A 24,512-nucleotide genomic window follows, 5' to 3' on the forward strand; every position below is an offset into this window, starting at 1 on the left:
TTAATAGATAACAGGTCTTTTGGCCCATTCTCAAAATTCCTATTGGTTTCTAGATATCTGAGGATCTCAAGCCTTCAGGGAAGATACTATGCTTTGTTTAATTCTTTTACCATCAATTTCTAATATACTGCCTGGCAGGGAACTAAGACTCCAAATTCTTTCTTAGATGCCATGATATAAGTACCATCTCTACTCTTACCCCATCACCTTTCCCTATTGCCAGTGAATGGTTTCAATAGTGTAAAAGGTAGCTTAAAAATACTATGAATATACTTTAGGGAATAACAGAATATCAAACTCTATAAAAACATTAGAGAGAATATAAGCAATACGGCTTAAACAAAGTTCCCTATTAAATGGTTATTTATGAGTGTGTTAATTCTATTTGGCTTACCCATAAGCTCAATTAGATACACAAAGCATATAAGTAAATCACAAGTAAGGATGGTTCACGGAATCAGTTTAATAGATTTTTCTTTCTGATGTTAAGTAGAATATCAGTTGATCATAAGGATATTGCAATCATCACTATATAGATCAAGTTGGAAATGTTGTTTTGGGCCAATCAGTAGTTTTAGGGGATGACTAATGCACTTATACTGAAAAGTAAGCAAATCTGGAATGCTAACTTAGCTGTTCATGAACAAAACAAAATATGCTATTCTTCTCTTTAACCTTGTCAAAAAAAAAACCAAAAAACAAAAAACAAGTGTCATAGACGGACCCTTGAAATTTTCTATGTCAAAGGCTTCAAGAAATTAAAAATAATGGTAACAAAGGACTTCTTTTCAAAAGAAAGTTAGAGATTGAAGAAAACAATAAAGTTCTGTAATTTTTTTCTTTAATAGGAAGGTCTAAAGGAATTATTCTTAAAAATTTTAATAGTTTCTGATTCTGCTTATAATGCTCTAAATTTACAGCAGATTAATTTTTCAGTATTCCCAGTTTGACATTTTAACATCTAGAAAAAATTTTGTACAATGTAAGTATAACAGGAAACAAGATTTTTTTTAACAATTCTCAAGGACTGACTAAATTCCCTTTTTAAAAACATGCCTGCAATGAAATTCTGACCTATTTTGAATAGAATACTACTAGAGAGGTTTTTAACTTTAGAGGACAAAACCTTGATAATCAAACCCCTCGTGGTGATTAAAGATCATATGGGACTTTTAACAAGAAGGGCTAGCCACAGTATCTTGATTCATTGATTTATTTTCCAGAGGTTGCCCAACATTTCAGCAGAACAAATGGCATAATTCATTATCCTAATAGACTAAATACAGAGTTTGCATAGTGCTATGATTTGAATATGATGTCACCTCAACCCTATTGATGCAGAAATTCAATCTCCCAGATTTTATGTTAATTGGATTAAGAGGATAGGGAAACTTATTCAGACTATGGTGTTCAGAGATAGGGTATCTGGACATTGATTGGATTAGATTAGGTAATTAGGGTCAGAGTTCCATGACTGAACTGTGGTGACTTTATAACAAGGGTGGGGAATGTCCCACCCTTGGGCCTTAGAAAGCCTGTAAAATCATTTGGTTTGGCCCTGCAGGCAGGACCTGAAATTCATTAAGTCCATAGCAGGCTAATTTTTCAGCTGATAATTTTGTATGGCATGGAATGATGTTATAAATACTTAAATGATACTTGTCAGAAAAAAGGTTCCCCACCCCTGCTTTATAAGGAGAGGGACAGAGACCACAGATAGAGACAGATACATGCAGTTTCTGTCTCTGGCAGTGTGCCATCTTTCTGCCATCTTAGGAATCTACCATCAGGAAAGTCATCATCATTGAGGACCCTGGATCTTATACCTGGTTTCCAAAAGAAACTAGCCCAGATAAAACCTTGATTGTAGTCCCAGCAGACTCATTTCAGACCTCTGACCTCCAGAAATGTCAGTGAATAAATTTGTGTTCTAAGGCACTAAATTTGTGGTAACCTGTTACAGCTGTCATAGAGAATGAATACAGGCCTACTCCTAGTTCAGGGGGACAGGAGTGTGGAAAATGCAGTCTCTTTGAGGAGAGAACACCTGAGTCTTACAAAATGGACAGGAGGAACAGGAGAAAGAAGTCCAGCAGCTACTCTGCACTTTTTAAATAAAATAGCCTTCACCAGGTATCTTGTAATGAAAAGCTAATACACACAGATTAATAGCTATAGCTGGCAGCTAACATTCTTTGTTTTATGCATATTGAGTGTGTAGAAAGGTTGTAATACTTCATTCTAATCAATGGAATGAACATTTCTTAATGCATAATTTCTGGTTTTTTCATCTTCTGTACTTGAACTATCCTGAGGCCAACTTATTGGAAATATTTCTGTTATAGCAATGTGGAGAAACTGGTAAAATCTATAATCTACATGTTCTATTTTCAACAGAGAACAGATGCCAGAAATACCTTTTTCTGAAAGCCCTTCCCTCCCACATTTTGTTTGTTTGTTTGTTTTACCTCATTCCCTGTAGACATGACTGCAACCACTGGAAACTTATTAACTTCAACCTCTGTGACACCTACAGTTGCCAGAAGACCAATCTCTGAGGGGCCCATGTGGGTTCCTTTGGCCAAAACGCATTCCCCTCTTTTAATGTCATGGCCGATGGGTCTGAAAGTCAAAGCAGAACCATTAGCAGTACGACTAAGAATAATATTTTCTCAACGCAGACGGAAACTTCAGTGCCAGAGAAGGAAGACACTCAAGGGGAGGAAAAAGTCAAAAGATGAGGCAAGAACAAAATAATAAAATGAAGAGAATGTAAAAACTATGCATTTAAAAAATGTTTATTTCTACTTGAAAGGCAGGGCAACAGAGAGAGAAAGAGTGAGGGTGAGAGAAAGAGAGAGGGGAAGGGAGAGGGAATGAGAACAGGAGAGGGAGGAGAGAGAGAGAAACCTGTCATCTGTTGGTTCACTCCCCAAAGGCCCACAACAGCCAGAGCTGGGCCAGGTGAATGCCAGGAGCTTGAGACTCCATCTGGATCTCCCATGCTGTGTCAGGGGCCCACGCATTTGGTCCATTATCTGCTGTCCCCAGGATGTGTTAATAGGAAGCTGAATTGGAAGTCGAGTAGCCAGGACTCAAATGACATCCTGAAATAGGATGTGGGCATCCCAAACATTGGCTTAACCTGCTGTGTCAAAATGCCTGCCCCAACTCTATGGATTTTTTAATTTAAAAGTAAAATCACACAAAAGAAGATAGAAGCAGAATTTGTGTATATTATTGCTAAACAGGAATATGTTACTTCATATTTGAAAACTATTTTACAAATAGCTTTTATTATATTACAGTTAACCCCAATTGCGAGGTAGGTGTTTAGCCCAGTGGTTAAGATGTTGGTTAGCATACCTGCATCCCATGTTGGATTCCCTGAGTTCATTATCTGGCGCTAGCTTTCTGCTAATAAGACCCTGGGAGGCAGAAGTTATATCTTAGGCAATTAGGTTCCCGCCACTCATGTAGGGGACCTGGATTGAGTTTCCCAACTCTCACTTCAGCCCTACTTGGGGGTTGTTGTGGGCATTTGGGGTAGTAGACCAGTGGTTGGGAGCTCTGTGTCTCTGTCTGTCTGTCTGTCTCCCAAACACACACACATGCAGATCCATATACCCCAACTGCAAACTTTGATATGAGGCCAGAGTTTGTATAAAAATATTTAGTAGCACTAAGTGAAGTCTTTAACTGGTTAGCGTTCTGGTAAAAGGAACAGTGCTAATTAGGTTATAGTCATAGAAGTAATTTCAGTTTGGATTATTTAAGTTGGTGTTGCTCTATGGCCACAGATGTATACTCACCTTGGCCTGCTGCCATAGGGTGGGAGAAGTGTAGCTTAATTGTGAGGGGATGTAATATTCTATCATAAGAAAAGCAAAATATACACACTGTTTATGGTAGGACAGTAGCCTCATTTTTGTGTATAAGGAAAAACAGATTATTCCATTATTATTGGTAGTCAGCAAAGAATGTGCTAATTACATACATACCCAATTTTGAGATTATCTGTGTTAATACCAAATTCTAGTTAACCTAGAGGTGGAGTCGTATAATTCTGGATTATTCAAGGTTACAATTAACCATAGATTACATAGGCTTATCATTTTTCCTCCTTCTATGATATTTTTAACTATTTCACTTGTCTTTATGATTGTCATTAAAAAGTAGGCAGGGCAGAAATGGGATTCAGCATTTAGAAAATTCATTTTTTTCTTGTCAAATCCCTATAATTTAAAGGTTGACTGATAGCTACAGATTTATAATAGCTAATGTCTCCCTAGTTCATGACTATGTAGAAACAAAAGTTGGCTGTACATTATATATGTTATGCACTCACCTGATATCTTGGCCTGGCCGAGCTTGCACCAGAATTCGTACTTCAAGTTCTTCAGTGCCCTATAATAATAGCAAATCATGTAATTTCAAACAGAACAACCTTACAGGATTTCTGATTAGTAGAATTTATCTAATCAGAAAGGCCCAGAACATATAAAAATGTAGAGAAACAGAAAACTATTTGCTAAACCTTTTGGAAATACTATAAATTTCTAACATAGGTAGGATCCTAAAAAATATTTGATGACAATGAATACATAAATAAATATTTTCTCTAATTTTTATTCTTCTTAAAAATGGACCCATTCAAATATTGATTTATTTTGTTGGTAGCATTCTCAAGGAATCTATCTATCCATTCATCCATTCAAACCAAATGAATATGTATGGTGGTAATCTCTTCTCTTCTGTCCTCATGAATCATGGGTTCAATACCATGGCACAGTCCCAAAATTCCTGAAAAATTTTTATGAACAACTTATAGTGTGCCTGGTGGTATACTTCTGTAAATTAATGGTGATCATCAGTTTTGTATTTATGGGCTGTGAATAATATTACGACACTGGAACTGTGTCTTGTCATCTGGCAGAGTTTGTGGATCCATGTGTTCTGTATTTCTGGCTTTCCTGATGCCAGTAAATCTGCTTTGACAGTTTTAATAGCAGGCAATGTGATCTGTATGCCATGCATTAAATTTTATAAGCCCTACATGTGGGAAGGTGATTAAAAAGAAAACCTCCAGATCAAAAAATGTAGCTGTTTCTCAGCAGGGCAAATTTTCATTATCTACATCAAGGATAATATATATTTACTTTTAACCTCAACTTTTAAAATAAACATATTTTTAAAGTTCTTCACAAAACAAGACAGCCAGCCATTAAAACCTCAGCTGAATCTTTAACTTTTATTAGTGGCTGATACTTAGGTTTCAACGATTGTCACTTGCTTCAGTGAGATAAAAGCTACTTAGAACCTTAGATCCTAGAGTTCTTTATTTGAGGGAATGGAAGTCAGAAGCCACATGTGTGATATTTCCAGGCTGTCATTTGGTAGCACAGGTTTTCCCTGAATCATAGCAACCCAGAAGTCAAAGGGTCATTTGATTCACATGTTTGGTTTAATCCAATATTCAAGAACTAGCCTGTTTTATCTGTTAAATTGTTCTCTATTAAATTCTGATTTCATAAATTCCTTTACATTATTAGAAGTTTTTCTTAGTGACAAATTTCTCAGCTACTAGTTATATCAACAATTAATATCTGTCTTCTGTTTTACAGGACTTTTCTTCCTTGTTTGCATGTAAAACTTCTTGGGTCAAACATGGTTCAAATTCTGCAATCATGACAGTAATGATCATAAAAACTCCACCTATAACAAAACATTTTCAAGCCTAAGGCAAATTTTTATTTATTGCCTTGCACTGAAAGATCTCAACATAATCAAAAACACTGGCTTAATTTCATGAACATTGCACAGAATGGGAATGACTTATAATACTGCCACAGGAACAATGGCACCATTAGACCTGGTAATGACGTACATCATCTGATTCCCTGATAAGTTCCGTATCTTCCACTTGTACTACTGCATCAGCACCGCAGGGGATTGGAGCACCTGTTGTAACTCGCATGACTTGCCCTGGCATTACTGTTTGAGTTGGCTGGAAAAGCAAACATGAAAGAAATAGTTGATTTACTTGGATGTTGCAAAGGAAAAGTCTGCAGGGGATAGAACATCTTTAGAAACAACCATAAAAGTCTTTAAGAGTTACTCATTTTGGGCCAATGTAATAAAAGCAACTGACAAACACATGCACTCATACCAAGGAGACTTTAACTTGAGTGAAGCTGACTTTACATGTACTTGAAGATAATGACTATTAGATGTGTTTTCCTGGTGTGCTGTTACCCTTCTTGAAGAAATGCCCGACATTTGCCACAATTATTATAATAATGTGAAGTGTCTTAATATATAAAAAGTGATTTAATTAAAAAACTAAGCCATATGATATTGTGACTGAAACTTATGAAAAGTCTGTACCTTGGTAATTTACTGAAGTTCTGGGATATCAGAAATGTACTATATATTAACTAAACTTTTTGTTTAAATAAAGGCAAACCAGAAAAATATTTGAAAATCTTTCTAAAACATTAACTCATCTATCAATTAATAACAAAAATCTAACAAATATAATTAAGAATTTAAAAATGATTTTAATGTTTCTACTGATCTGGGTTATTTTTTTTGAAAATGAAGAACAAGATTTTTATTGTCTGAACTCATATATGGATGATAAATGATACAAGTCCTACCCTGCTAACTTCTCCTAGCATGGGAAAAAGCATGTTTCTGTAGGAATCATCTACCATCTAATAGGTTTGATCTAACCTCAGGAGAGTTATTTATTAGGGGAATTAGGTCAGAATTAGAAAAAGGAAGCTTTGATATCCCCCAAAAGAAAATTCTGAGGCACTATTAATTCCCTATTGTAAAAGATATTTTCCAAAGATGTCTGCCTCATAAATATTTAAAATATTAGGCTACTACAATGTGTATATTCTTACCTCTACTGAGCTTTATGCTTAAAAATGTTTACAATAGGGGCTGGCGCTGTGGTGCAGTGGTTTAACGCCCTGGCCTGAAGCGCCCGCATCCCATATGGGCACTGCTCCACTTCCAATCCAGCTCTCTGCTATGGCCTGGGAAAGCAGTAGAAGAAAATGGCCTACACCCCTGGGCCCCTGCAACTGTGTGGGAGACCAGAGGAAGCTCTTGGCTCCTGGCTTCAGACAGGCGCAGCTGTGCTATTGCGGCCAATTGGGGAGGGAACCAATGAGGATGGAAGACCTCTCTCTGTCTCTGTCTCTCTCTCTCTGCGTAACTCTGACTTTCAAATAAATAAATAATAATAAAAGTTTACAATAGTATATTTAATCTTATTTTTTACCACCTAAAATAAATCAGTAAAACAGACAAACACACACGCGCACACACATGCACACACACATTTCCTTTAGGGAATAGCAAAGGAAAACTATCCCACCATTGGAAGTATAATCCAGGTAAAACTAGAAATGTGTTTACTAGAAAAGCCTTAAAATTTTTCTCCATAATTATTGTTCCCACAAACAAAAACAGTAACTACTATTGAATCTACAATTAATACCAGCTACAGTGTGAAGGACATTACATATTGTGAAAAAAGCAGAGATGTGTTGTGTTTGCTGTTTGCCTTTCCAGATCACATCATCATTTTCTAAGTAGTGCTGTGGTTCAGAAGGCTGACCTCCGTGGCTGTTTTGTTTTGTTCCTTTTTTCAAATATGTATTTGAGAGGCAGAAAGAGAGAGACAGTTTCCATCTGCTGGTTCACTCCCTAATCCCTGCAATGGCTGAGGCTGGGCTGGGTGCCATGGCCGGAAACCAGGACCTTCATGCAGGTCCTGCATGTTGGTGGAGGGGGCCAGGGAAAGAAAATAGGGGTTTTCATTTCCCTTGCTATTTTCCTGCTTAGCTGTGGCTTGGTGATGACTAGGGCATCTTCACAGCTAAGGCACACAGCTCCTGTTGGCTCACATCTCCCCTTGCTATGAATCTCGTAAGTTTCAGGTATTATTTTCTCTCTGCTTTTTACAGACCAAAAGGTGGTAATGGAACCTCACTGCTAGCAGCTGGGTACTTCACAGTCATTTGTTAGTTTTCTTTTACTTTTTCCATATTTTAGAAAAGTTCTCTGCATTAATCTTACCTCTTTTTTAAAAAATTCATTTATTTAGAAGGCAAAGTGATCATGACAGGGAGGCAGATGGAGAGGGGGAGGGGGTGTGAGGAAGGAGGAGGGGGAAGGAGAGGGAGAGAGAGCAATATCTTCCATCTGTTGGTTCATTCCTCAAATGCCTGCAACAGCCAGAGCTGAGCCAAAATTAAGTCAGGAGACAAGAACTCCATTTGGGTCTCCCAGGTAGGTGGGAGGAACCCAAATACTTAGGCCATCATATGCTGCCTCCCAGCTGCATTTACGGGAGGCTATTCAAAACAATTGAATGGGAGTGAATCCTCCCAAATGCATTCTATGTAGTCAGCATCACCTTAGTTCCTAAGCTAGAAAAAGATACAACAGAGAAAGAGAACTATAGACCAATATCCCTGATGAACATAGATGCAAAAGTCCTCAACAAAATACTAGCTAATCAAATCCAATAACATATCAGAAGACCAATCACCCAGACCGAGTGGGATTTATCCCTGGTAGGCAGGGAGGGTTCAACATTTGCAAATCAAGGAACGTGATATATCACATTAACAAGATGAATAATAAAAACCACATGGTTATTTCAATAGATGCAAAGAAAATATTTAATAAAATACAACATCCTTTCATGATGAGAACCTTAAGCAAATTTTGTATAGAAGGAACATTCCTCTACACAATCAAGGCAACAAACCTACAGTATCTCATTGAATGGTGAAAAGCTGAAAGCATTCCAAGTAAGATCCATAACCAGACAGGGATGCCGAGCATCACCACTGCTATCAAATACAGTCCTGGCAGTTTCAGCCATAACCATTAGGCAAGAAAAATAAGTCAAAGTGATACACATTGGAAAGGAGGAAGTTAAACTATCCCTATTTGCAGATGACAAGATTCTACATAAAGGGTAACCAAATTACTCCACTAAGAGACTATCAGAAGTGGGAGGATATAAAATCAACACACAAAGATCAATAGCCTTTGTATACACAGACAATGCCATGGCTGAGAAAGAACTTCTTTTTAAAAAATTTTTTCTTTTCTTTCTTTCTTTTTTTTTTTTGACAGGCAGAGTTAGACAGTGAGAGTGAGAGTGAGAGAGAGAGAGAGAGAGAGAGAGAGACAGAGAGAAAGGTCTTCCTTTTTCTGTTGGTTCACCCCCCAAGTGGCTGCTACGGCTGGCACATTGCGGCCAGTGTGCTGCGCTGATCCAAAGCCAGGAGCCAGGTGCTTGCTCCTGGTCTCCCATGTGGGTGCAGGGCCCAAGGACCTGGGCCATCCTCTATTGTACTCCCAGGCCACAGCAGAGAGCTGGACTGGAAGAGGAGCAACCGGGACAGAATCCAGCACCCGGACTAGACCAGGACTAGAACCTGGGGTGCCAGCACCACAGGCGGTGGATTAGCTTAGTGAGCCATGGTGCCAGCTAGAAAGAACTTCTAAAATCAATCCCATTCACAATAGGTACAAAAAAAATTATATACCTTGAAATAAATTTAACCAAGGATATCAAAGATCTCTATGAAGAAAATTACAGAACACTAAAGAAAAAATAGAAGAAGCCACACACAAAAAAAATGGAAATACCTTCCATGTTCAAGGACTGGAAGAATTAATATAATCAAAATGTTCACACTACCAAAAGCAATTTACAGATTCAATGTAATCCCAATCAAAATACCAACGATATTCTTCTCAGATCTAGAAAAAAATAATGCTAACATTCATCTGGAAACAGAAGAGATCCTGAATAGCTAAAACAATCTGAAACACCATAAACAAAGCTGGAGGCATCAGAATACCATTTTTAAAGACATACTAGGGGGCAGTTATAATCCAAACGGCCTGGTACAAGCAAAAAAAAAAAATGTATATACCAATGGAACAAAACAGAAACTCCAGAAATCTATCCATGTACCTACAACTAACTTATCTTTGACAAAGGAGCTAAAATCAATCCCTGGAGTAAGGAGAGTCTCTTCAACAAATGGTGCTGGGAAAACTGGATCGACACATGCAGAAGTATGAAACAACACCCCTACCTTACACCTTACACAAAAGTCCACTCAGAATGGATCAAGAAACTAAATCTATGAACTGATGTCATCAAATTAATAGAGAACATTAGGGAAATTCTGCAAGACATTGACATAAGCAAAGACTTCTGGAAAAGACTCTAGAAGCACAGGCAACCAAAGCCAAAATTGACAAACAGGATGACATCAAGCCGAGAAGCTTCTGCATTGCAAAGAAATGCTCAACAAAGTGAAGAGGCAACTGACAGAATGGGAGAAAATACTTGCAAACTATGCACCTGATAAAGGATTAATATCTAAATCTATAAAGAGCTCAAGAAATTCAACAAAAAACCAAACAATCCAGTTAAGAAATGGGCAAAGGATTTGATCAAGCATTTTTCAAGAGAGGAAACACAAATGGCCAATGGACATATGAAAAATTGCTCAGGATCACTAGCCATCAGGGAAATGCAAATCAAAACCACAATGAGGTTTCACCTCTCCTGTTGGAATAGCTCTCATACAGAAATGAAGACACAGTAAATGCTGACAAGGATGTGGGGAAAAAGTACCCTAATCCACTCTTGGTGGGAATGTAAACTGCCATAGCCACTGTGGAAGGCAGTTTGGAGATACCTCAGGAATCTGAATATAGACCTACCATATGACCCAGCCATCCTGGTGCTGGGAATTTACCAACTGAAATGAAATCAGCATATGAAAGGGTGATCTGTACCCCCATGTTTACTAGAGCTCAATTCACAATAGCTAAGATATGGAATCAACCCAGATGTCCATCAACTGAGGAATGGATGAAGAAATTATGGTCTATATACACTATGGAATACACAGTGGTAAAAAAATGAAATCCTGTTGTTGGCAACAAAATGGATGCAACTGGAAACCATTATACTTACTGAAATAAGCCAGTCTCCAAAAGACAAATATATATTTTTCTTGATCTGCAGTAACTAATAGAGTACCTAAAATGTAATATATAGAAGTGAAATTGACATTTTGAGATTCAATGATTGTTTACAGCCCTTGTCTTGACTTTTGAGGAATGGTGGTTTTTTTCTTCTTACTATTTGTTGAACTGTTTATCCAAGGTAGGGCTAATCTTATGAGTATAAAGTAAACTGAAATTAGACCATTATAAAAATTAAGAGAGGGAATAAGAGGAAGGAGGAGGAAGGGTGGAGCATGGGCCAGAGGGAGGGTACAGTGGAATGTATCACTATGTTCCTAAATCTGCACATATGAATTACTTGAAACTGGTTCACCTTAAATTTAAAAAATATATATAATTTTCGATCTCTGATAGTATTTATAATATGGGCCATCTCTTAATCCACCCAACATGACATTTTGTACTACAGCGATTTTTAATGAAAAACATTTAAAGTTTTATATGTTTTTTAAAAAAAAGATTTATTTATTTGAAAGGCAGAGTTTTGTGTGTGTGTGTGTGTGTGTGTGCATAAATTGGATTGGAAGTGGAGCAGCCAGGACTCCAAATGGCACCTATATGGGATGGGATGCTGGAGCCTCAGGTGGCAGCTTTACCAGCTATGCTACAGTGTTGGCCCCATTATATGTGTTTTTATAGATGTACTAATGTCAAAACTAGCCTTTGAGCATACTGAAAAGCAGCATTTAATGTAAGTCTAAAGAGACGCTTCTTTTGGTGAAAATGCCTTTTGACTAAAGCAGAAAGTTAATCCCAAAGTGAATTTCAAGGCAGTTGCTTCTTCCTCTTCTTTTTAAGATTTATTTTATTTATTTGAGAGGTAGAGTGACAAAGGGAGATGGAGATAGGAAGAAAAAAAGAGAAAGAAAATGAGTGAGAGTGAGAGTGAGAGTGAGAGTGAGAGAGAGAGAGAGAGAGAGGAAGAGAGAATGAATCTTCTATCCTCTGCTTCACTTCCTAAATGGCCATAATGGATGGGTCTGGGCCAGGAACCAGGAACCCCATCTGGGTCTCCTATGTGGGTGACAGGGGTCCAAGCACTTGGGCAGCTTCTGCTGCCTTCCCAGATGCATTAGCAGGGAGCTGAATCCAAAGTGGAGAATTTGAGACTTGAATTCACACTCCAATATGAGATGCTGGTGTTACAAGTGACAGCCTAACCCACTGCATCACAACCCTGGCCACTAGGGTGTTCCTTCTTAAACTGAACTGTGTTACCCTATAATCCTGTATTAATTTACACAGGTTCAACATATTTGGGTATTCTGTAAATTTACTTCAAGTTTTATTGTAGTTGGACTTTTGTTTTGTTTTGCTTTTTGTTTAGACCATTTTAAAATGTGTTATCTGTGTGGGTATTAAAAATAACATGGCTCTTCCCAAAGATCAGCAATTCTAAATAGTAGGTGAAGGATTCTTACCAATATAAAAACATTTATATATCCATGTAAAGTACACATATAAACTGCGACTGATCTGAATCAAGTGAAACAGTATATTGTAGCAATTTGTGAGGTACTTCCCTTAGACTGTTAAGATTAGTAGTTATTCTCTCCTTTTAATGTTTACCGACATATGCTATATGCTAAATATAGAGTAAAAAAAGTTCCAATTTTAAGTTTTGCTTAATGGAAGTATTGAGTTAGTTTTGAGTTCTTTCCAATGATATCACTTAATGATTAATTACCTAACATTGACTCAGAATGTCCTGTGCTTATCAGTAACATTTAATGTCAAGTATTTTAGTATTCCAAGAAACCACATAGTAAATCACTTCCTCTGTGGGTACCCAATGCTTGAATGCGTGTTCTTTCAGAAAGTGGCAGTTTGGCTCTTGCAGGATTCTGAAAGTGCTATAAAGTATATGTGACACATAAGGCACAGATAAAGGCCATTACAGATAGTGTGAAGGGAAAAAAACCTTGTGTCATTTTGATCTTTTCACTATTGAACTTTTGTAAGGATTTATAAGAAGTTAGCAACTTTCGGTTTAATTTTACATTTCTTTGTGTGCTTGTAGCTAATATAGTTAGTGCTCTTCAGTAAGTAAGATTTCAGAGGTCCATAAGATCCTCAACAATCTGTTCTTTATCCCTACGTATACCAGGCTGTGGCTGCCAGAAACTATTTGTAGTTCACTAAGTATTCCAAGTAATTTTTAAAAACATCTCTGGGTCTCACAATGTTCTTTCTGTCTAGAATGTCCATTTCTCATTTGATCTTTTGCAAAACACTCTTAGGTCCAGCTACAATGTCACTTCCCTAACTTTACCATGCTGAAATGACTAACTTCTCTCTTTTGACTGATACTATTAGCATAAAATCTAATATATTATACTTAGATTTTTTTCATTTGATGTAAACTATGTAAGAGCAGTAACTATGCCTTAATTCAATCTATATCTCCAGAATCTAGCAGCTGGCATATACAGTAGGTATAGCTAAGAAATGCTAGATAGACTCATAGAAGATCAGACAAGTACTCCTTGAACAGTTATTATTTTGTGACTTTGTTATAAAATGACTTTGTCACAAAAATAGATGCTTTAGTTGCCTGTGTCTTATGGAAATGGGGATCAAGAAGTTGAATTAATTATGAGGTGAGTCATTCATAAAAAAGAATGAAGCCTAGCTCTTCTTTTTTTCAGGAAAAAGGAAAAAGGTCCTGGAGACTAGAGCCAGCCTGTGTGGAGCACGAACAGGGATCTTATCACTGCAGTGCCGGGCTTAGCTTCCTCTTCCTGAAGTGGGATACCCAACTGCTGCTACCAAGCACTTAAAAACACTATCTAAATATAAAAGTGGCAAAAAACAAACAAATTCTTTTTTCCAAAAAGATGGTAGTCTTGACAAAAGATACGTCTCAAACTTTTCTTCCTTCGCTTATCATATACTTGTATGTGCACTGACATAGAAAGGGGTTAAGGAAATAGCTAGAAGGATGGTGCCAGTTGTGGTAATACTAGCTCCCTCGTTTCAGCATCCAAGCATTGAGGAGATACATGTAGTTCTATCAGAACATCAGCTTTTATTTTATTATGTTTATCCATTTACTTTTTTTTTTTTTAGACAGGCAGAGTGGACAGTGAGAGAGAGAGACAGAGAGAAAGGTCTTCCTTTTTGCCGTTGGTTCACCCTCCAATGGCCGCCGCGGTAGGCGCACTGCGCTGATCCGATGGCAGGAGCCAGGTGTTTATCCTGGTCTCCCATGGGGTGCAGGGCCCAAGCACTTGGGCCATCCTCCACTGCACTCCCTGGCCACAGCAGAGAGCTGGCCTGGAAGAAGGGCAACTGGGACAGAATCCGGCGCCCCAACCGGGACTAGAACCCGGTGTGCCGGCGCCGCAAGGCGGAGGATTAGCCTGTTGAGCCACGGCGCCGGCCTATCCATTTACTTTTTATGGGAAGAGAGAATCACCCAAACACAGAGCTGGGAATTGGTTGTAGGGCATATCTTTGAGCTATACCAACAACTCTATACCATATTTTAATAGTTGTGGATTCTTGAAGAAATGATTCTTTTGGTTCTCATGGGGACCATTCTTTCATTTCTTTGATAACTTCTGATTAATCCTTCTCTAAGATTTCTACTACACTGATAGGAGAAGTTTAGAATTAGATGACCAGAGTCCAGGAAAAAGAAATCTTTAGTGTTTTTCAAGCCTATGAATCTCACCTGTTCACCAGCTTGGGATTCCCCAATGATGAAACGGTCTCCTGGGCCATCAGCAGCTGTGAGATGGAACAGAGCCAAGAACAAACATCAGTATGGACCTATAGCAAGGAACAAGAATCTTGTACTGGAACTCTAAAATTTGAATCAAATAAAAGTGGGATATTTTTCTGATCTCTTAGACTGCACTATGGCTTTGTGTTTTGTTACAACTGGTTTGATTCTTGGTATTCATAACTCCCAAGTACCAGTAAAAGCACCCTTTCAAGAACATGGCCTTCCTGTCACCCCACAGTTCCCATGCTTGGGCTTTTCTAATAGGAAGTTGTTTAAATCTGTCCTCCTAAGTAAATATTACCTTATTCATGTATTCCTTATTCATGTATGATTTGTGTGTAGAGTAATATATCTATGTTTATATCACTAAATCTGAGGCTTTCCATTTTTACACAAAAATTTAATTAACTTCATATTATTTTCTTATTTATCTCCCAGTCTGGTCTTTGTAACAATCCAGTGAGGTAGGAAGAACGTATATTCCTTTCTTCATTTGACAGTTGAAGGAAATGAGTTACAGAATGAAGGAATGCAGGCAGAAAAGGTTAAGAACCTCAGATAGAGCTAGGATGTAGCCCCTGGTCTCTTAGTTCCTGGCACAGTGTTTTTTAAAATAATGGGTCAAAATTCTATTTCTGAAAAAAATACATAGGCATAACTAAATCACATCTGCAATTGGCTATTTATATTTTTTAAAAATTTATTTTACTATTTATTTTGAAAGGTAGAGCCACAGAGAGGCAGGGGCAGAGAGAAAGAGAGAGAGAGAGAGAGAGAGAATTCAAGAGAGGTATCCTCCATCCACTGGTTCACTCCTCAAATGATTGCAGCGGCCGGAGCTGAGCTGATGGGAAGCCAAGAGCCTCCTCCAGGTCTCCCATGCAGGTGCAGGGGCCCAAGCAACTGGGCCATCCTTTACTGCTCTCCCAGATCACGGCAGAGAGCTGGATTGGAAGTGGAGCAGTTGGGTCTCCAACGGGCGCCCATATGGGATGCTGGCACTGCAAGGGGCAGCTCTACCTGCTAGGCCATAGTGCCAGCCCTGGCTATTTATCTTAAAATTGATAGAAAAAAGTTTAGAATTTAGATGGATAAAACTTCTTATCATTTATGTTTTTTTCCCCCTATATACAGTATAGTAATGGCCGAAGGAAAAAATATTCTGGAGACTGAACATAGCTTCCAGACCAATATTGTGGACAAGGCACTGCCTATCAAACGAGTTTCATGGTCATAACCAATTACTGTATGATATCTACATGCAGCAAGGTTTTGGGCATGTATATCCTGAAAAAATAATACTATATGTGAATATTCTAATTATGTCTACCATCACATTGATAAATAACAGAACCAGTTTCCCTCTTAAAAAGGATATATGAAATTGTCTCTTTATACAACTACAAAGCAATATTTTTTTTCAAAGGTTTCTGTAAAAACTGTTGTAGGGGCTGGAACTGTAGCGTGGAAGGTTAAGCTGCCTCCTGCAGTGCTGGCATCCCATAAGGGCACCAGTTTGAGTCCCAGCTGCTCTGTTTCTGATTGAGCTCCCAGCTAATGGTGCTTGGGAAAGCAGCAGAAGATGGCCCAGTCCTTGACCCCTGCTACCCATGTGGGAGACCCAAAAGAATCTCCTGGCTCCTGGCTTTGGTCTGGCCCAGGCCTGGCCATTGAGGCCATTTAGGGTGTGAACCAGTGGATGGAAGACCTCTCTCTTTCTCTCTCTCTCCCCTGTATGTCTACCTTTCAAATAAATAAATCTAAAAAAACCCCAAACTCGAGCACTGTCTTAATGAATCAGTTTTTTTGCACAGATAGTTTTGGTTAACCTGATGTGGAAAGGACAAAATTAATATTGAGTCTCTTCTATCACTGGATATTATATCTTGTACTTTATAGATATTATCTCATTAAATAATCTTCTGAATTTTTGTGTTTTTAAATCCTATTTTTTTAGTATTCATATATAAAGACTAAAGAGTTTTCCTTCAATGCATTTTTTATGCCACTTTCATGGGTTATTTCTTTTTTAATGAAAGATTTAAAACAGATACAGTTATTAACATTTTTCCGACCTTGTTTCATCTACTCCTTCCACTTATTTTTCCAATTTTTAAAATTTTTCCTATGATAGAAAATTAATGTATCAGTGATTTTTCAGATTCTATATTAACTGCATCTCAAATATGAATAAACTGATTTTTATTGATTCATCATCTATACAAATAATAATCACCTTGCACCTGTTAAAGAAACCAAGGTATTTTCTCTTTTTGTTTCCTGCACAGGTGAAATGTGCATGGTTTTAAAGTAAAGCAGCTGAATCTGAATCCTTGGTCTGCCTCTTCTCAGTCTCAGGGCTTTCAGCAGAATTACTAAACCTCCTTAATTTTCATTTTTTTTCTGATAAGAATAAGGATCATAATAATACTTTAAAATAATACCTGTTAGAACTTTTCATTCATTTTATTCATTCAGTAAACTTCTATTAAGTGTCTTATAAACCCCAAGTATAACACTAGAAGCTGAGAACCAAACAGAGTAAAACTGGGCATTTTTCTATTCTAATGCAATGTTCATCTGTTGTAAGGCTTACAAACTCTGAATCATAAATGGGAATGTAATATAAAAGCATTTTATAAGGAATTTTCTAACGAAAAAGGATAGAAAATATATTTCACATGTATGGTAAGGATGACCATTGCTTCATGAAACTCAGTTTTTAAAAATATATGCTTATATGTATTGTATATGTTATATAGATATGTGTATACCATTGACTTGTAAGGTATAATGTACTTAATGTATTTCTTCCATGGATGTCAATAAACTCCTAAAGTCACTGACATAGGGAGGAAGATACAAACTAATAAGAGAAATCAAATGAATGCAAACACACACACACAATGTTTTAAAACCACACTAAAGGGAAGGAACATGGTTTTATGAGAACACACAATTACAGTACCTGAGGTACACTGGAGGCCTTGGGAAAGCCATCTTCACAAAAGGATTTCTGATTTCAGTATGAAAGAGGAATTAAGAGCTGAGTAAGTATGTATATGTGTGTGTGCACACGCATGTGCACATGTGAGCATGTGCATACATGAGAGAGGGTGAGTGGTGGGGGGAGATGAAGTAGAAATGGTTATCAATATGTGCAAGGATAATATTATGTTCAAAGGCTTCTGGTTCATGTCTGGCTTAGACCTTATCTAGTTTTCTAAGAGTACCATGATGATTCGTATTTCAGCTCCATGACATATCCTACTTCTGCTACTGGCACTGTCCATCCTTTATTGTTGCCTCTGATTAAAGACTTTTTTGCTTTTAAGATTTAGCTCACCTTCTCTTCAAAATCACAGCTGATGCCCCTCCCCTCAAGAGTAACCTGCTTTGTCTCTTGCTTCCTCAGAGTGGTCTGAATTAACTCTAGTTATAGTTTCCACATCTTTTTCACTAATTTGCTTGATTCAGGGGAATCCCTACTATTTGCTGGACAACTGATATTAAATAGATGCTCAATAATGAAGTATTCAAAATGTCCAATAAATCAACGGGTGTAACTCCTGGAAACCACTTTAGAAATATGGATATATGAATGAACAAATAAATACTATTTCCCAGCACAAAGTTCTGTATTTGCTATAAAACTGTCCCTTAATATCTGCCAAGAGGGATGGCTCCAGGATCCCACTGTACACCAACATCTGTGGAAACTCAAGTCTCTTTTATAAAATGGCACAGTATCTGCATATAGCCTTTGCATATCTTCCAGTATATTTGAAAACATCTAAAGATTACTTACACCACTTACTACAGTGTAAATGGTATGTAAATATTGTTGCACTATACTGTTAAGGAATAATGATGAGAAAAAAGTTTATATATGTCCAGGTAGCTGCAACAGTCAGGGCTGGGCCAGGCCAAAGCCAGGAACCAGGAGCTTCTTCTGGGTCTCCTATATGGCTGTAGGGACCCAAGGACTTGGGCCATCGTCTGCTGCTTTTCCAGGCACATTAGCAGGGAGTTGGATTAGAAGCTAAGCAGCCAGGAGTCAAATTGTTACCCATGGGATGCCAGCACTGCAGAGGATTAACTCACTATACCAAAGTGCTGGACCCCTGATTCTTATTTTAAAATATCTTAAAGATACCATTTTAAAAAGCTGTATTTCAGGGGACCAGCATTGTGGCCTAGCAAATAAAAACACTACCTGCAATTCTGGCAACCCATGTGGGTGCCAATTTGAGTCCCAGCTGTTACACTTCTGACCCAACTCCCTGTTAACGGCCTGGGAAAGCAGTGGAAGATGGCCCAAGTGTTTGGGCCCATGCTACTCTTGTGGGAGACTTGGATGAAACTGTTGGCTTCTGGCTTAGGCCTGGTCATTGTGGCCATTTAGGGAGTGAACCAGCTGATAGAAGACCTCTCTCTCTCTCTCTCTGTCTCTCCCTCTCTCTCTGTAATTCTGACTTTAAATAAAAAAACACATATTTAAAAAAATTTAAAAAGTTGGCTGGCGCCGTGGCTCACTAGGCTAATCCTCCGCCTGTGGCGCCAGCACACCAGGTCCTAGTCCCAGTCGGGGCACCGGATTCTGTCCCGGTAGCTACACTTCCTGTCCAGCTCTCTGCTGCGGCCCGGGAGTGCAGTGGAGGATGGCCCAGGTCCTTGGGCCCTGCACCCGCATGGGAGACCAAGAGAAGTACCTGGCTCCTGGCTTTGGATCATTGCGGTGCGCTTGCCACAGCGCGCCGGCAAGCCATTGGGGGCCATTGCGGGGTGAACCAACGGAAAAGGAAGACCTTTCTCTCTGTCTCTCTCTCTCACTGTCCACTCTGCCTGTCAAAGAAAAAAAAAATTTAAAAAGTTGTTATTTCCAAGATGAATTCCATAAGCTTTGATGGGAGAGGCAGAACTGGAGGTATGATGGCATATGAACCTACAGCTTGGAAAGAAAATAAACTAAGTCATATTATGCCATTAGAAAAAACTAATGGATTCTAGGGGTCAGCACCATGGCTCACTTGGTGAGCTCACATGGCTCACTGCAGTGCTGGCATCCCAATATGGGATGCCATAGTCCTGGTTGCTTCTCTTCCAGTCCAGCTCTCTGCTGTGGCCCAGGAGGGCAGTGGAGGATGGCCCAAGTGCTTAGGCCCTTGCACCCGCATGGGAGACCAGGAAGAAGCACCTGGCTCCTGGCTTTGGATCGGTGCAGTGCCATCTGTGGCAGCCATTTGGGGAGTGAAGCAACAGAAGGAAGACCTTTCTCTCTCTCTCTCTCTCTCTCTCTCTCTCTCTCTCTCACTGTCTATAGCTCTACCTGTCAAAACAACAACAACAACAACAAACTATTGGATTCTAAAGATTTCTGTCAAGACTTAAAATATTTTTAGCTTCCCAATTGACATACTTGCTAATGAGTTTTCTTTTCTGCTTAGTAATTGTAGAATTTAATTTGATGGAAGTGACAAAAGCAAAATAAACCAAACCCTAACAGCAATTGTATTATGCAAGCATTCCATAATGCTTCATGCTAGACCCTGAAGCTGCTCTGTCTTCTTCCCTCTTTTTAAATGTCAAGGTATCATTTTTAGTATTATCTGTTTATTTGAGGATTTTACATTATTTCACATATGATATAAAATTGATATCAGTAGATAACTATTCATTGCAGCAAAACATTGAAAATTATTGTCCTCAAACAATTTGCCAAAGAATTATCCATCATTTACATTTTCCAGTCATTTTTTATCTCTTTAAGCCTCTTTATAATTGTATAGTTATTCACTTATTTTTAAGAATAAGGAATCTCACCATTGCCATTTGAAGGCTGAATGTATTGAGACCTATTATAAAGCATGTTTCAGATATCCTAGAAAATATCTTTTTTTAAAAGATTCATTTTATTTATTTGAAAGAGTTACAGAGAGAGGCAGAGACAGAGAGAGTGGTCTTCCATCTGCTGGTTCACTCCCAAGACGTCTGTGGCGCTGGATGGCCCAGATCCTTGGGCCCCTGCACCTGCATGGGAGACTTGGAGGAGAGTCCTGGCTTTGGATGGGCACAGCTCCGGCCGTTGCAGCCATCTGGGGAGTGAACTTCTCCCTGCCTCTGTTTCTCTATGACTCTGCCTTTCAAATAAAATAAATAAATCTTTTTTAAAAAATTAGTTTTAACATGCTATTTTTGATTTTCTATATTTTCTAAAATTATTTCAAATCAGAATGTAAAGGAAAAAAAATCTTAAGATTCACTTTACCCAAATGGCAAGGCTGTCTCTTAATATATCTTTTCAGAACTGTATTTATATATTATTCACCAAATAATTTGTTTATTCAAAATGGCTTTTTTTCTAAGAAACCTCAAAACAAGATCTGCAGAGATATGCCTTTCAAATTAAACTTTTTAAAGAAAGCTGATCTTGGGATCCTAAGATATTTTTTGCTTTCATTAAAATCTAAGCAATTATGACACAATAGAGCTTGGTGAGAATGCATGAAAAGGGAGATTAGTTTAATCAGTATAAAGGGGAAATAATACTTCAAAAACATGAAGAATAAAAACAGTGTATTACAATTGTCAATTCCAATTCTTTTTTTTAATGATTTATTTATTTACCAGTTCTTAATCTGTATGTCACTTTCATTTTCTTTTCTTCACTTCTATCTTTTAAATTCACTGCCTCCTGAATAGTTTCAAGTTTATTAGGTTATAGGTCTTCATATTATTTACATGATCATAACTTGATTTCTGCCTTCTTTACATTATTATCTCCTACAGTTTTTGAAAGTTATTTCTATTTCTTTCTTTTTTTCTTAATTACTGTATTACTGGTTTTAATTTTTCAACCCACATACCTTTAAGCAAGTGATCCTCCAACTGGTTTGGAGTTTTATCCCACATGTTTCTGAAGGATACTGGCTAATGCTTAGTGATCCAGAGCAAGTTAGCAACCTCTTTACACCTAGAGCGTTAGCAATGATCACGAGTGCCACTGGTTATTACCGGAGGGCCTAAGGCAAAGGCAGAGGAGAAGAAAAAAGGGAGAATAAAGGGAGTGGGGAGAAAGGGACCAAGTAAAGGAAGACAGGTGGAGAGGAGCTACAGTGTGGTAGAGTGCCGTGACAACTGCCTCAAGGATATTCTCTATCAAGACACTGCGTGGGGTGAAATGACGGCACTGCAGAGACTAAAGGGGAATTCCCTTCAGAGAAATGAAAATCCCTTTAATTAATGAATATAGAGAAAAGACTTCCAGGATTCACAGAGTTTGTCTTCTTGAACTACAGACAAAGATGAGGTGGTGTAAACTGAGAAATTCAGTGTGATTGTAAGACCATGCCTCTTTATCCACTGATGACTCCAGCTGCCTCGGTTATGATGCTGATCTATCTACACATTTATCTATCTACCTCTCTCTCTCTCTCTCTCTCTCTCTCTCTCTCTCTCTCTATCACTACTTTAAGACTTAATCATACTCACCATTATCTTTACGTGTTATATCTTTGTTAGAGAACTAGCAACACTGTTTAGAAAGGAAGTAATGTGAATTGGCTGCACAGCAGAAAATCTCTTGGACTTTTGTGCTGTGAGATATCATTTTAGATTCCTTGTGTGTGTGTGTGAAATAAATTAAAATAACACTATTCCAAACAAAACAATAAAGAAGGTACTAAATGGTAATTTCACATAACACTTCTTTGATCCTAATTAAAAGTTAATATAAAAAGTAAAAAAAAAAAACCTCTTTTGATGGAGTCTACAGTAACAGTAAGACTTTTATGGCTCATGTACTTTTCTAAAGCTAAGAACAATACTGTCTTTTATTGAGCTGCTGCTACCCCATGTAAAATCACTGAACAACATTCTTTTTGAGAGTAATTCTGCCTCAAACATTTTCTTGTTTCCCCTTACTTTTTGTCTTTGTTATTTAATCTGCTATTGTTTTTTGTTCTACTTTGGAAGTAAAAATTCTTAGTCATTTCACAGTAATCCTGTATGGCTACAAATTATAAGACCAAAACAGAATTAATGTTTTAGATGAGAATTGAAAAACAAGAAGAGCCAATGGGGCAGTCAGATGAATAAAATAATTTTCTTTCTGAATAATAATCATTATAATAAACTCTGTAGAAGGAAATAGTTTGGAAGAAAAAAAAGGAATTATTGAGGATTTGTTGTTTGGTTTTGCTAATTTCAGAGATGTTTTAGTCTAGTAAGAGCAAGCTGAATGAGACACATCTGAGGAAGAATACATCAGTGGAAATTAAAACATAAGGTCAATCTCTTCATCCTTTTATGTACACAGAACATTTGAGTAACAGTTCAGATAAATGTGATCCTTTTTCAGAGATGATCTACGAAAATTTGCTTATAATAATAATAGTGATAATAATAATCATTAAACATTTAAAAATTACTGAGTGTCTTTTTTGTGTGTGCCAGGTATTTTACTAAGGCTTTCTATAGTCATATTTATCCTTAATACAAGCTGTTTGGTAGTATAAATATTATAATTATTGCCATTTTACAGATGAGAAAGCTGAAGCTGAAAAAATTTAAGAGATTTGCTCAAAGTTACATAGATGGAACTGGTTGGTACTAGAACCCAGAGTACTCTGACTTTACTCAAAGCCCATACATAAACTTAGCTATATGCTACATTACTTCCAACATAAAAAATTACTGCTAAAATGGTAAATTAATATGGAGAAGATCAATGAATGTGTTCAATTACAAGTAAAAGGAAATTATCATAATGCATAGGTATGCCTAGGTAAAGCCAAAGAAGAGACTCCACTGACCATTCAAAAAGAATTGGCCTTTTTAACAAGTCAAACTAGAATTTTTTTTTAGCTATTTCTTTGATATCGGCCTTGAGTTGGTGACCAGCAACAATGTATTATATTTTAGAAATCAGCAAAAGAGTAGATGTTAAGTATTCTTACTATAAAATATGATAAGTATATGTGAGGTAATACATGTGTTAGGTATCTTGACTGACCCATTCCACATATGCAAGTACATATTTTAAAACATGTTGTACATGGAATAAAAAACAACCAAAAATGGTTTCTAAGCAATTTAGTTGCATTTTCATTTTGTGTTCTTAGATTAGATTTTAGGCAGTCAAATGCTATTCAGTATTTGCTTTTAATATTCTCACAATCTCAGGCAACTGTGCTGGTACCATCTGGGTTCTAGGACTTTGACATATGGCATTTTTTTTTAGAGAGAGAATTAGAAGTTTCTGTCATGCTTCTTTTTCAAGAAGCCTTTTACTGATGTCTACATTTAAAGCAGAATGGAATACCTTGCTTTATCCCTGTGCTGAAAATCTACTCTTTTTTTCTGGGATCATATAGATATTTTCAGCTAGAAAACATTTGAGAAACTTCCAGACCAATACTGTTTCTGCTGTCTGGCATGAGTAGGCATTGAAAGAATAGCACAGTGTTTTCACTTGATCACTCTATATTTATTTCGAAGCAAGAATTTCTGTGTAACATACAGGGATAAAATAAAAGCACCATACCATAACTTACTTGTTCATCTCCTACACATGCCAGACAGCAGACAGTCTTGGTCTGGAAATTTTCCAGCTGAAAACCTCTACATGTCACTCTCACTGAAATGTTTTAATTAAGATCGTACAAGGAATTTACAAATATAGATTAACACTATTATC

General features: G+C 37.5%; 1 protein-coding gene across 2 annotated transcripts in view; it reads right to left on the bottom strand.

The window, feature by feature from the left end:
- Nucleotides 1-24,512, bottom strand: part of GPHN (gephyrin) — a 539,761-nt gene that overhangs the window by 77,085 nt on the left and 438,164 nt on the right. For both annotated transcript variants that reach the window (XM_062181321.1, XM_062181322.1), the window contains 4 exons: nt 14,762-14,817; nt 5,888-6,007; nt 4,349-4,407; nt 2,469-2,622 (listed from right to left, as the gene is read on the bottom strand). In XM_062181321.1, the coding sequence (XP_062037305.1) occupies nt 2,469-2,622; nt 4,349-4,407; nt 5,888-6,007; nt 14,762-14,817 (389 nt within the window). The remainder of the gene's footprint in view (nt 1-2,468; nt 2,623-4,348; nt 4,408-5,887; nt 6,008-14,761; nt 14,818-24,512) is intronic.

This window comes from Lepus europaeus, chromosome 22 (genome assembly GCF_033115175.1).
Source record: "Lepus europaeus isolate LE1 chromosome 22, mLepTim1.pri, whole genome shotgun sequence".
NCBI classification, from domain to species: Eukaryota; Metazoa; Chordata; class Mammalia; order Lagomorpha; family Leporidae; genus Lepus; species Lepus europaeus.